The sequence below is a fragment of the Chiloscyllium plagiosum genome, chromosome 18 (genome assembly GCF_004010195.1).
Source record: "Chiloscyllium plagiosum isolate BGI_BamShark_2017 chromosome 18, ASM401019v2, whole genome shotgun sequence".
Taxonomy (NCBI): domain Eukaryota; kingdom Metazoa; phylum Chordata; class Chondrichthyes; order Orectolobiformes; family Hemiscylliidae; genus Chiloscyllium; species Chiloscyllium plagiosum.
The window spans coordinates 47,420,022-47,434,442 of NC_057727.1; the positions used below are offsets into that span (position 1 = coordinate 47,420,022).

Genomic DNA, 14,421 nt, shown 5'->3' on the forward strand with positions numbered 1-14,421 from the left:
GCATGCACATGCCATAATTGTTTTTGAGGCCATATTGAAGTACTGCTTTAGAATAAGATCAGCTAGTATTTAGAGAAAAGGTTAAAATGAAGTGGGGGAGGGGAAAGAAAACAGCATACTGAAGGGCGGAGGAGAAAGGAGTGGATTGAAACTTGGCCACAGATTGCCTCCTTCTGGGATAAGCTTGTTGTCTACAATTCTGTATGTTACATCTACGTCAAACGTTTGTACATAGGTAAGGTGTTGGTCCAACTTTAATATTATGCGCAGAAAGCACAACCCTGACATAATTCAATGGTCTTTGGCACCAAGTCAAAGGAGCTGTGAAGACAACTGACGTGGGAAGTGAAACTGTTGCTGTAGAGGGTGCTCTTCAATCATCAGATCAAAGTTGTCTTTATGACTAGATTCTCTCCAGTATGGAAACAGTCCCTTCGGCCCAACAAGTACACACCGACCCTCCAAAGAGTATCCCACCCAGACCCATTCCCCTACCCCACATTTACCCCTGACTAATGCACATGACACTATGGGTAATTTAACATGGCCAATTCACCTGACCTGCACATCTTTGGATTGTGGGAGGAAACTGGAGCACCCAGAGAAAACCCACACAGACACGGGGAGAATGTGCAAACTCCACACAGACAGTCGCTCGAGGTGGGAATGGAACATGGGTCCCTGGTGCTGTGAGGCAGCAGTGCTAACCACTGAGCAACCGTGCCGCCCTAATGATAATTCATACAACCTCCATTATCCTCTACAAACATTTGTTTCAGATGCATGGCTTTGTATGCTCAGGTATAAGAATACTGGACATTTGTTTGGATCTAGAGTGACAGAGTAGATGAATGTAAAGAATACAATGCCTGGAAAAACCAAGGTTAAGAGAATAAGCAGGACTCCAGGATTCAAACAGAAACATGATAAGAACATTTACTGTACAAATTTCAATAAAACAAATAACCAATAACTAAATAAGCAGACTGTACAAGAAAAATAATGATTCTAAACAATACAAGATGCTAGTTTCAACCAATCCAACAGTCTTAATCCAGTTTTGTCTTTACATTATGCCTTCCACACCCATTCATCCTCCAGAAGCCAGTTCCTTTTACATAGCAAAGGTATTGCTGACCATCACATGCCACAGTCCACTCAGACGTAGGTGCAATATTATTCCTCAGCTGCACTCCTCCACTCTACAGAATTACCCAACACTAAACAACACCCATTTCCATTCTCTATACACACAGCGAATGGAGGTCTTTGTTTAAGCACAATAGACTATGTTTTTTGGCAGCTGTTCAGAGAACAGTTCCATGCCCAAGCAGTTATCGGTATATAATTCCTCAAATCCATTACAATCTCCCGGCTTATTTACTCCTAGGAACATCTCAACAGGATCACAGATTCACCTATTCAGGGTCACCGAACCCAAAATGTTAACTCTGTTTTCTTTTCAGAGATGCTGCCATATCTGTTGAGATTTTCCAGCAATTTCTGTTTTTATCACAGATTCAAGCAGTGTTATAAGTCAACAAAGACAATGAACAAAAAGAAAGTAAAAAATCTCCAACTCAGTTTAAAGTGAAACCAAATGGCTACATTTTTAATCTTCAATATAATCCACATGTTATAACATAATATTCCAAAATGAAACCAAATATTTTCAATAATGCATCTTGCTTATTACCCAAAACAGAAGTTCAGCGAGAGCTTGAAAACAAAGACATTGCAATAATTTACATGGAACCAATGTGCCACTGACTCAAATTACAATAATTAGCGTCTAGATTAGTGTGGTGCTGGAAAAGCACAGCAGGTCAGGCAGCATACGAGGAGCAGGAAAATCGACATTTCAGGCAAAAGCCCTTCATCAGGAATGCCATGTACAAAATACATGTACAAAACATTTTCTTAATTGACCATGATTTCATCTTTCAAATGCAGCTGAGATAATGTGGCCAAAGAATCTTTGTAACAAATGGTTTCTACACTGCCAACACCAAGAGGAATCATTGAGCATATAACCATGATTTCCACCACACGGCTGAAAAATGGGACATTTGTCCATTATCAGGCACACTAAATAAAAACAAACAAAATAGAATATTTTCTTCCATTGGATTAAATTCTGAGGCTCTTTTTACATTATGCAGAGTCTATGATAACTTTTCATGTTTACATACCATATCTTGGTCGATGTTTTTCAAATTTGCATCAGCACTCAGTGAATTATGGACCTAGCAACCTCACATAGTTCTTCACTATTTAAAAATGTTAAACTCAATTTTTTGTGTTAATTTGACTCAATCTTATTAATCTCAAAGTACCCGCACTCCATATTCAGTACTAAGGACCATTCTCTACATGCCTCATTTACTAAATGTTCTGAAAAATTAATTCACATTTGTCCAACTATGCAACGGTTTCCAACATCCATTTGCTAACTTGTTCATGGAGTTGCCCCACTGATCATCTAAGTGGATTCCACAAATAGTTTAACGACAAACAAATCTCATGAACTTTGCACAGCATAATCAGAAAATAAATGAGGACTGTAGCCCAATAAAAGATGTTAGGAAGGTGACCAACATGGATTGTGTGGAGAAGGGATTTAATGAGAATACGGCAGCAAAAGAGTACAGGAATATCAGAGGATGGTGCTGATGCAGGAGAAGGTAGTATTGTGAATAGTGGGATAAAAGGATGGGGTGGGGAAATGCATAATAAATTGGGAGGAACATGGAGCTTGGTTGGAGTTGTCTGAATGGAGGAAGTAGCAGAGAAAAGGTTGAAGCCATGAGACATTGAAACATGAGCGATGCTTTGGGAAGCCACTGTCCTGTTGGCAGATAGGTGGACCTTACTGCACATATTCAATTCTTCAAAGAGTTGGATAACTTTAGTTTAAATTAAGGACGGTGGTTGGGAAACACTGAAAATAACTGAAATGAGAGCCGAAATCACTGGAGACGCTCAACAAGTCTGTGAGGAGAAAGCATGAGTCAACATTGTAACCCTTCAGCTGACCCGGAGTTTCCCCACCAAATTTGTTTTTGTTTCCGATTTCCAGCATCTACACGTCTTGCTTTTATTGTACTGGAATAGTTGGGTGTGTAGAGGACAATGGCATGAACAAGATATTAGGAACTTCAGGATGGAAATAGCAATGGGGTAAAAGTATAAGCAAGGGATCAGAGGCGTAAGTTGGGCTCAAATAGGGTGTCAAAATTGCAAAGAGTCTGGTTCTCTGAGGCTAAGGAGGCAGTTCTTGGCTCCACCCAACAGATGATAGTTTCTGTCTTTGTAATGCTTAATGGAAGATATTACATCTCATTCAACTTAAGTGGGACTGATTGATCCTAGACTTTAGTTCAACAGATATATCACTATGCAGTCTATTTTGCTTCACTGCAGGATTAATAACTGAGCAGCGTCTTTGATGACTAACTTGTAAAGGCAAATTCTTAACATTATTTCAGTTTTATAAATGGTTCTTACCCAGCTGAAGTATTAAGACTGCATCCTCAATAGCTTTCAGAGCTAAGTGGAAATGTCTGTAAAAGGGATAACACAAAACTCTTCTGCAGAAGGACACAGCAACTTCTTGAAGAGAATGGTAAGTCTGTTAAACAAAAATGAGATCATTCGTTTCAAAGAATAACTTATTTTATTTATTTTCATTCAAAAAGAAATCTGCCAGTGATTTTATTGCAGCCAAGGTAAATGCAAAAGATTCTTCTCGCAACAGCAGTTTATAACTGAGAATAATGAAACTACACAGGATATTAAGCACGGCACAGTGGTTAGCACTGCTGCCTCACAGCACCAGGGACCCAGGTTTGACTCCATCCTCAGGTGACTGTGTGTGGAGTTTGCACATTGTCCCCATGTCTGTGTGGGGTTCCTCCGGGTGCTCTGGTTTCCTCCAAAGATGTGCAGGTTAGATGGACTGGCCGTGCTATATTGCCCCATAGTTTCCAGGGGTGTGCAAGCTATGTGGTTTAGCCATGGGAAATATAGAGTGATAGGGATAGGATAGGGGGGTAGGTAGGGTGGAATGCTCTTCGGAAGGTCGGTGTGGACTCGGTGGGCTGAATGGTTTGCTTCCACACTGTCGGGACTCTATGATTCTATTCTTTGAACAGAGCTCTGTAAACACCCAATATCAATTCATTCAAAGTTCAAACATGTGCACTGAAAAGTAACAACTCTGGGTTACACTGTTTGTTCCATCCAACAATTATTCAGATTCAGCGTTGCACATATGGAGGAGATTTCAACTTGGATGATAATCTTGGATTTGTTTGGAATTTTTGAACTCGTCACTTTACCCTGCGAAGATAATTATCACAGACTATGAACCTTCTCACTCAACCTATCCAGAAGCATTTTCAAACAACCATTTGTATTGTCAATACAAAGACTTAATCAAAGAGGTGGGACTAGGGGTGGGGTTGGTATACTCTTATTGAGAAAGGATGTATGCTTCGGCCTGTTCTTTTAGTGAAGGGTTACACTGCTGGCTTACAATGTAATGGATTGTGGGTTTGTATCAATTGCTCCCAACATTCATTCAATGAAGTTACAAACCACAATCATACTCCCATGAAGAAAAGACTCAATCAATAACAGTCCATTCTCCACAAACTTTTGAATTCAATAAATTCAGGGAACCACCTGCAGAGCACTAAACTTTCTAATAGAGTTGCAGAGTCACACAGCATGGGGATAGACTCTTCAGCCCAACCAGTCGATGCCAAAACTAATCCAAAAATAAACTAGCCCCACCTGCCAGCTTCTGGCCCATATCCCTCAAACCTTTCCTATTCATGTACATATCTATATGTCTTTTGAACATTGTAACTGTGCCCACATGTACCACTTCCTCAGGAAGCTCCTTCCACACACGAACCACTCTGTGTGAAACATTTGCCTCATGTCTTTTTTAAATCTTTCTCCTTTCACTTGAAATTATGTACCCGCATCACGGGATCAGCCACCCGAGGGAAAAGACAGCTCCCATTAACTTTACCTGTACACCTTATGACTTTACAAACTTCCATACAAAACAGTAAGCCATGTGTCAATTTTCAAATTAGATGAAGCCTTTGATTTCATTTTGGGCATGTATAGTTTGGTGAGCCAGACTCAAGCAAACTCAAATTATCCAGTCTATCCCCAGTCCAAGAGTCATTGGTGATTTCAGCCGAAACAGCCATGACATTGAGCAGGGATTCCAATGCAATAAGAAAGAGAGTGAAAAATGAGACAGCTTATTGTTCATCAACTGCTGATTTGTTTTTCCTGAAAAGTGCAAAAATATCAACCATAAGAGAGAGAAGGGCATGACCATGTTAATACCTATTTGCTCTCCTATCAAGAGTTCCACATTCATAACATTGTCTAACTTTACCCACCTCAGTTCATCTGCTGCTGAAATTCTCATTCAGACCTAATTTTATTGTTTGCTGCTAATATGTAGGTGTTGTTGGTGAGGCTGGTGTTTATTACCAATCCCCAACTTCCCTCAAGATGCTGGAGAGCTGCCATCCTGTACAGCTTCAGTTATTGAGGTGTAAGGACATCCACAGTGCATTTAGGATGTGTGACCAGCTGACAGTCAAGGATCAGTGATATATTTCCAAATCAGAATGGCTCAGAGGGGAACGTGCAGGTGGTGGTTTCCCCGAATATCTGCTGAGCTTGTCCTTAGGTAGTCATGAGATTACAGATTAGATTAGATTACTTACAGTGCGGAAACAGGCCCTTCAGCCCAACAAGCCCACACCAACCCTCTGAAGAGCAACCCACCCAGACCCATTCCCCTACATCTCACACTGCGGGCAATTTAGCATGGCCAATTCACCTGACCTGCACATTTTTGGACTGTGGGAGGAAACTGGAGAATGTGCAAACTCCACACAGACAGTTGCCTGACGCGGGAATTGAACCCGGGTCTCTGCCGCTGTGAGGCAGCAGTACTTACCACTGTGCCACCGTGCCGCCCCAGTCATGGCTGAGAGTTTTAAAAGTGCACACAGAGGAACCTTGGTGAATTGATGCAGTGCATCTCGTGGATGGTATGCACTGCTCACTGTGTGGCGGTGGTGATGGTGGTGGTGAAGGTGAAGGGAGTGAATCTTGACGGTGTCAAATGTTGACGGTGTCAAATGTTGACGGTGTCAAATGTTGACGGTGTCGGGTATGGCGCCAAACAAGTTGTTGTGTTTTGAATGATTTGAGCTCGAGTGTTGTTGGAGCCCCGTCCAACTAGCAAAGTGGAGACTATTCTATCTCAGAGCCGACGTGGCACTTGTTGCTGTTGGACGTGCGCCGGAGACAGAAAGCAAGCTGGGTGTTGCAGAATTCCTAGTCTCTGGCCTGCTCTGCCTGCAGTATTTTTATGGCTGTTCAGTTCAGCTTTTGATCAACTTCAACCCACTGGAGAAGTCAGAGTTAACGTTTTGGGTCTGGTGACTCTTTCTCAGAACGGAGGAAGGACCTGAAACGTGAACTCTGATTCCTCCTCACAGACTCTGCCAGACCTGCTGAGCTTTTCCAGCAACTTCTGTTTTGGCTTCCAGTTCTTTCGGTTTTTATCTATTAACCCACAGAATGTTGGTTGTAGGGGATTTGTTACTCTAGACCAGACCAGTCTGATGCACATCAGGGCACCGACCCTTCCTTCATACTCAGTAAATTTCATCTCATTTATGGATAGCAGGAAATAACTAAAATGTAGGCTGACACAGTCAGAGAGTCTGGTAACAATCAGCAAGACAAAGGAAGACATGAAAACCTTGGACACACACCCGAGGAATATCATTGCCTTAAGATAAAGAGGAAAACACTGGAAAAACTAGTTTTTTTCTGGCAGAGAAAGGCCCACTGTGTAAACTTCAAAATATTCAAAGTGCTTAGCCCACCTAATTCAAAAGCTGAGCAAACAGGCAATTGAACAGGGGCTATAACTTTGCCTTTCATGGTTTTGAGAAATTCTCCCATATCAGCATCGTACACTAGATAACTGAAGCATTATCAATCTTCACTGACTCTCTAATGGCTTTTATCCAACAGCTAAAGAGGCATTTGCCATCTGTCACTCCAGTCAATCAATGACTCGTAGCAACTTGGTACCTATTTAGGCCCTTATATCCACAATTGCAGAGTTAATGTTCTAGAGAGATAAGCTTTGATGACTGAACATCTATTTCGTTGCTGGAGACAGCTGAGAGCTCTTAAATTGACTGATTTGCCCAAGACTATATAGGAGGCAACACAAATGGCATAAAAAGGCATTTCTCTTACATCCAGCCAACACAGTGTCCCACTCAGTTTCCGGATGTTCCACGAGGATTCAGTCTAGGGAAAAAAAAACAATTACATAAGTGAAGGCTCACTTTAAAGACATCATTAACAAAGTCATCATCGACTGGTACATTAACAGTAGAGTCATTTACTTTTATACCAGTTGTCAGATTGAGAGTGGCAGCAAGCTGCAGATAGACAGGCAGCACAGAAAGAACAACTATTTCATTCTGGAAGATTAATCCAGCTCAGAATGAGCAAAGTACCCTCTCTCTGCCCCCAAAACCTGTGGGAGGCCTATGTAGAGAATATAAATGGGTCAAAATAAACTCTCAGCCATGCAGCACATAAAAACGGCTCAAATGTGAAAAATACAATTAAGCGTCGTGCTTGGAATTGTAAGACATAGCTGCAATCAACTGCTTGAGTAAAGCACTGAAGTTGTCTTTACACAATGAAGAACTTAATTAAAACTGAAAATTAAAGGCAATAGAATTCTATAAAGAACTTGATAAACAAGTGGCTGGTAAACTGACTGGTCTTGTGTTTGATTCACTACGCAATGTTAATTACAGGTAACAGATATTAGAAAGTGACATTGCTCCCCAGGACTGATATTGTTCTCACTAACAAGCTCAAACATGTCCTTTTCTTTTAAAAAAGGAACTGTATGAATTTACAGGTGAACTTACATTGGTTTCTCCTTCAGTGATGCGGACTTCATAGGCATATGCAAGGATAATGTCAAGCAGGCAGAGGTAAGCATTGTGGCATGCTTTTTTATCCAGCAGGTAATTCTTATTGGTGAAGTTTCGCAAGTGTTCCTTTTCATCTTCAGAAAATTCAACTGAGGGCAAGAGAGGTTTCTGTTTTTTTTAAACACTTCTGAACCAGCTTTAAAAACATCTAAATGTTTTAGAAGGTACTTGTTTCAATTACATTTTAATGTAAAAAATGTTCAGTGAAGTTTCATCAACAACAACATATCCTTACATAGCACATACTAGATAATACAAATGTTCCAAGGTGCTTCAGAGGTATTCTGAAGCAAGATAGAGTACAAAGCTGTTTGAGGAGATATTAGCAGATTCTTTATTGAGGAGGAATTTGAGGTAGAGTGTCGGAGAAAGTTATACAAGAAACTGGAGAGTTGAGGGCATAGGCAGCTGAGGTACAGCCATCAATGGTGGAGTAATTAGAGTCAGGGATGCCCCAGAGATCAGAACTGGAGGAACGCACTTCTCTCAGAGGGGTGATTGTTGGGGGAGATTACAGAGTATGGAAAGAGCTGAAAGCAAGGATGAGAATGTCAAAATGAAGACTTCTTTCACTAGGAGTCAGAGCGGCCAGCATGTACTAGAGCAATGGGTGACCACTATTTAGAGAGGGCAGAGTATCCTATGAACAGGACCTCCAAGTAGTGCACAAAACTAAAAGAAAATGGACGCCTATCCACAGGTGGCACTGCAGGGTGTAGCAGCCTATCCCAGTGTCACTCACTATCCAGACCCTAAATCCCTCAACCTCCCACTCCTAGCCTCAGTTCCCCTCCTCCGTATGGGGGTGCAGTCTCTGTGTTAAATCATCCACCCCTCATCAGCAGGGTATGTACCATATAATTAATAGATGATCAGGAGCACACAACTCAAAGGGGTGGTGACAGTTGGTTCCACAGGTCAAAAGGTGACTGGATTTGCTTTTTCAGAAAATGGATTTGCAAAGTTATGTGGAAAAGACTGGTGTGTGGGGATAAGTTCAACAGCTTTCAGGCAGCTGACATAGGCATGATAGATCAAATGGCTTCCTTCTGAGCTGTAGGTTTCTATGTCCTTTCTTGAAGAAAAGACAAAATGAATCTTAGCTCACCTTAGTGAATTGCAAAGATAGGATAATGTTCAGTCAGTGCCACATTTAAGATATAAAAATCACATTTGGAAAACATAAATGCAGAAAAATCACTCAAGTGGTTGACAATCATCCATTTATCTGCCTCTCAATTAAAACATTGAAATTACCTTTCAAAATTCTATTGTATGTCTGGAATGGTGCCTTCAGACAGGAAGATGGCAAATGTGACCCGACAATTAAGAAAGGTGGGAAAGAGAGAAAGCAGGGAAATACCTACCTGTTAGCCTAATGTCAACTATAGTGAACATATGAGAATCTAGAATGAAGGATGTGATAATACAACATTTAGAAAATAATGGCAGGACTAGGCAGAGTCAACATGATTCATGAAAATCATTTATGAAATTATAACTAGAAAACATATGAGACAGAACCAGTGCATGTTAAGTACTTAGATTAGGAGAATGTTTTTGATAAGCTACCATACATGGAGTTAGTAAACAAACACAGTACATGGGACTGAAGAAATGTATTGGCATGAACTGTTTAACAGGTTGAAAACTATACAGGAATTGTTTCAGACTGGCAAATTACTGGGATATCACAAGGATCAGAACTGAAGCCCAACTATACACAAACTATATCATTGATCTGGAATTGGGATCAAATGTAATTATCCCTAGTTTGGGGATGACACAAACCTTCGTGGGAGTCGTGAGGATGATACAAAGATGATTCAAAGAGATTTCGAGAGGCCAAGTGAGGGGGCAAAAATTTGGTAGACAGAATACAACGTGGAGAAATGTGAGGTTATCCACATTATTAGAAAAAGCGATGAGACGCTGCCAAGAGTTCATGAGTGGAGGCTCAGTCACACAGTATATTCAAGACTGAAATCAATATTTATACATATCAAAAATATAAACAATACAAGGAAAGGGCAGGAATATCAAGTTAAAATTGAAGACCATCCACAATCTAACTGAATGGGCTGTATTGATAGCCCTTATTTCTTATTAAGCAAGCCAACAAAAATACCAGTTAGAAAAGACTAAAAGATGTGCTACTCAAAGTCAAGGAAAAGCTTGATAACCAACAAGATAACAGACCGAAAAGTCTCAGAAGCAGTGCAGTATGCACAATTGCAAGCGAGAACAGCAAACAATGTTGTCAGAAACTAAAAACATACTCTTCTCAAACATGAGAAACCACGCCTATAAATAGCACAAAGTCACCACATTAAACCATGCTGAAAGAGTCACAGGACTGACCCATGTTTTACTTCGAGTGACTACTGCACCCTGCTGTAAAATGCAGGTTTCCAGGTTGCAACTTTGTATTTTTAGGATCTTGTTGCAGATTACTGATGTTTAAAGAGAAGACCTCAATAACTGAACAGAGCAACACCATAAGATTTCACATTTTTATACAAAACAAACTTTATTGTATCTATGAAGAAAATGTTAAGCAGAAACCACATAATCTTAAAGCTATAGTTTATGAAGACTTGTATTAAAAATGCAGTCCCACTATTTACTCTTCTTGCCCCTCAACCTCCAAAATTATTATTCCATTAAACACTACAAGAACCTTAAAGGTTTATTCACTCCTTCTGGGACCAACTCAAAGATGTGGGACAGTCCTCTGGAATATACTAGAATTCTCCTTCGTATTTCAGCTTTCACCAAACTACACAATTTACAGGGGAACCTAAAATGACCCACAATTTTCCTGATATTCCTCTCAACTGCGTACTGTTCAATTCCATTGTGGATTAAACTGTTTTCTTGTTTTGGGGGTTTTAACAATCAGGAACACCCTTGTTCTTAGTGATCCTCAATGCTCCTACAACTTCTATATAGATGCTGGTCCACTGCAGATTTCACGATCCTGTCAGATGGCATTTTTTTCAAAGCTGGCTGATTGCATGCTTCAGAGAACAAATACACACACACACACACACACACTAAACAAAGGAACAGTCAAACTCCTACAGTACATTTCTATGACTGCACAGCATGCATTCAATGCTCTCAAAAAGAAAAGTAAACCAATTATTTTACCCCTAACAACTGATTCTGCAAGAACAATTTATATTGCTGATGGAATTTACAGTTGAATTTCTGCTCTTATCAAGCAACTCAAAGGATATAGAGGAACCTTGATTAACTGAACGTGATGAGCGGGCAGTATTTCATTCGGTAATTGATTATCCGGTTAATTGATTCAATGCCTCTCCTCTGGAGCTCAGAGTTTTCTGAAGTTTCCTTTTTTCCTTGCTCTGCCTGACTTGCTCCCTCTCCCTGTCTCAAGGTTTGTTTCTGAGCAGAAAGGGAGCTGCAGCATTGCTGAAGCCTCCTACGGTTTTCCACCCACCCCACCCAAAATCAGTTCAATGGGATTGAAACAGTGAGGACTTGCTAAGTCCACTCCCCATTCAGGAGACTAGGCAGCAGCACAACGTGCACGTGGGATTGGGGATTCCAGAATTCAGGGGCACAGTCTGAGGATTGGGTCAGACCACCCACGACAGATATTAGGAAGTGCTTCAATACACAAAGAGCGGTAGAGTTTAGGAACCATCTTCCACAAATGGCACTGGATGCAGGATTAGTTGCTGAGTTTAAATCGGAGATAAATTCATTTTTGTTAGGCAAAGATAGTAAGAGATTTAGGCCAAAGGCAGCTATATGTAGTTCGGCCACAGATCAGCCATGATCTCACTGAATGATGGAACAGGCCTGAGGGGCCTGTTCCTAGGAACTCCCTTGTAGACCTACAATCCCAACTTCTATGTGTCTTGGAACTACATGCATAACTTCCACCTTTTCCTTTACATGTCTGTGGGATGCGGGCATCGCTAGAAAGGTCAACATTTGCTGCCCCGGAGAAAGTGCCAATGAGGTGCTTTCTTGAACTGCTGTAATGCTTACAGTGGGAGTCCAAACAGTGCTGGTAAGGAGCCAGTTCCAGTTTTTGATCCACCGACAGAGGGGTAATGATAATATAAATGATTTAGGATCGGGAGTGGCTTGCAGAGAGTGGCATTCTTACTCATCCATTGTTGTTATCCTTCTAGTTGGTATAGATTGCAGATTCATAAAGTGCTGTTAAAGGAGTTTTATAGCACAGTATTTTGTGATATAGAGAGGGTGAACAGTAGAGGGATGACAGGAGGCAAGTTACTTGCTATTGAATGACAAAGGAAGACGAGGAGGAGTGTGAGGCAGCCACTTGAGAGAGCGCAACTGTTGTTAGAGTCTAGCCCCATTCCCAGAAGTACAGCACCTGGTGATAGGCAATACTTGCAGCATTCTCTCTCCTCTAAAAACAGAACAACTGGAAGTGCTTCCAATGAGATGAACAGGGAGGCATGATGGCATAGTGGTTAGCACTGCTGCCTCACAGCACCAGGGTCCCAGGTTTGATTCCAGCCTCGGGCGACTGTCTGTGTGGAGTTTGCACATTCTCCCAGTGTCTGCGTGGGTTTCCTCCGGATGCTCCAGTTTCTTCCCACAGTCCAAAAATGATTAGATTCCCTACAGTGTGGAAACAGGTCCTTTGGCCCAACAATTCCACACCGACCCTCCAAAGAGTAACCCACCCAGACCCATTTCCCTCTGACAAATACACCTAACACTACGGGCAATTTAACATGGCCAATTCACCTGACCTGTACTGTCTAGGATTATTGATAATGAAACTTCAGGTCTGGTTTGCAGAAGGGTCACAGAAACTGAAATATTAAATTTTGCTTTCTCTATACAGATCCTGCCAAACCTACTGAGTTTTTCCAGCAATTTCTGCTTTTGTCGCAAATAAGCAACTAGGTCAGTCTATTTGGAACCATGACAGTAAGACAGTTTGAATCAAAGAACAAATGACTGGAGAGCTCCTGCAGGATTAATTGAAGTTTATTTGTATTGAGAGGTTTTACAACGGGGATAGAGAAAATACTGAAATATGTTGACTTTAGAATAATCAAAGACTGATTTTTAGCTTAGAAAACTCCAGGGACAGGAAAGCTTTTTGATTCAGTTCAAAGGAGACACGACTGAAATCCGATAGGAGAATGGTTTCTCAAAGAGAAATAAATTTGTTGAGAGAAGTTAAGGGAATAAGTTACCTCAACCTAAGGGTTGCAGTTTATGAAAAGATGTAGACCAGGAGTCTTCTGGTGGAACTCTGCAGATTAAGAGACTGAAAAGTCAAAGCTCTCAGCTGAGAGAGTGACCAAGAGAAAAAAGGTCTCACAGCTCACAGGACTGGAACTGTGAAGAGAAGTGTCGCAGGCTGAGGGGTGACCTTATACAGGTTTACAAAATCATGAGGGGCATGGATAAGATAAATAGACAAAGTCTTTTCCCTGGGGTCGAGGAGTCCAGAACTAGAGAGCATAGGTTTAGGGTGAGAGGAGAAAGATATAAAAGAGAGACCTAAGGGGCAACCTTTTCACGCAGAGGGTGGTACATGCATGGAATGAACTGCCAGAGGAAGTGGTGGAGGCTGGCACAGTTGCAACATTTAAGAGGCATTTGGATAGGTATATGAATAGGAAGGGTTTGGAGGGATATAGGCAAGGTGCTGGCAGGTGGGACTAGATTGGGTTGGGATATCTGGTCGACATAGATGGGTTGGATCAAAGGGTCTGTTTCCATGTTGTACATCTCTATGACTCTAAGAGGTCAACCTGCAAATTTAATTAGGAAAGGAAAATGTCTCTGGATTTTGATCAACAGTAAAATGAAGTGATGGTACTGGGTCGTTCGTTTGGCTAAGTTTTTGAAATCTCCAAATTTAAAATATTTAGATAGCTTAATTGGTTTTATTTTACTTTAAAACATTTCTCTTGTGTAATAGATGCTGTTTTATTATTGAAACCAAATATGCAGCGTTAATCGTTTATGCTTCAGTGAAAGAATTCTATGTTTAAAACAAAACGACCTATCAAGCCAGATTTCATTCTGGGATCAGAATTATCCAACAGCAACAGCAGCTGGGATCAGGAATGCCGATCTTGAAGGTCTGCCCACCTCTCACAGTATCTGTTTTTCTCTATCATCTTGTCCCACTTCCTCCTTTAACTAAAGCAAAAAAAAAAAAAGACCACCTGCAAGCTCCCCTCCAAGCCACCCATCATCCTGACTTGGAAACATATCACCGTTCTTTCACTGTCGCTGGGTCAAAAATCATTGAATTCCTTCTGTGTGGCTATGTATAGCATATGGACTACAGCGTTTGAAGAAGACAGCTCAC

The 14,421-nt window shown here is 41.1% G+C and overlaps 1 protein-coding gene across 2 annotated transcripts in view; it reads right to left on the minus strand.

Moving 5' to 3' along the window:
* Positions 1-14,421, minus strand: part of shq1 (SHQ1, H/ACA ribonucleoprotein assembly factor) — a 136,266-nt gene that overhangs the window by 60,071 nt on the left and 61,774 nt on the right. For both annotated transcript variants that reach the window (XM_043708353.1, XM_043708354.1), the window contains exons 8-10: positions 8,010-8,164; positions 7,318-7,371; positions 3,508-3,631 (exon numbers count right to left, since the gene is read on the minus strand). In XM_043708353.1, coding sequence (XP_043564288.1) covers positions 3,508-3,631; positions 7,318-7,371; positions 8,010-8,164 — 333 coding nt within the window. The remainder of the gene's footprint in view (positions 1-3,507; positions 3,632-7,317; positions 7,372-8,009; positions 8,165-14,421) is intronic.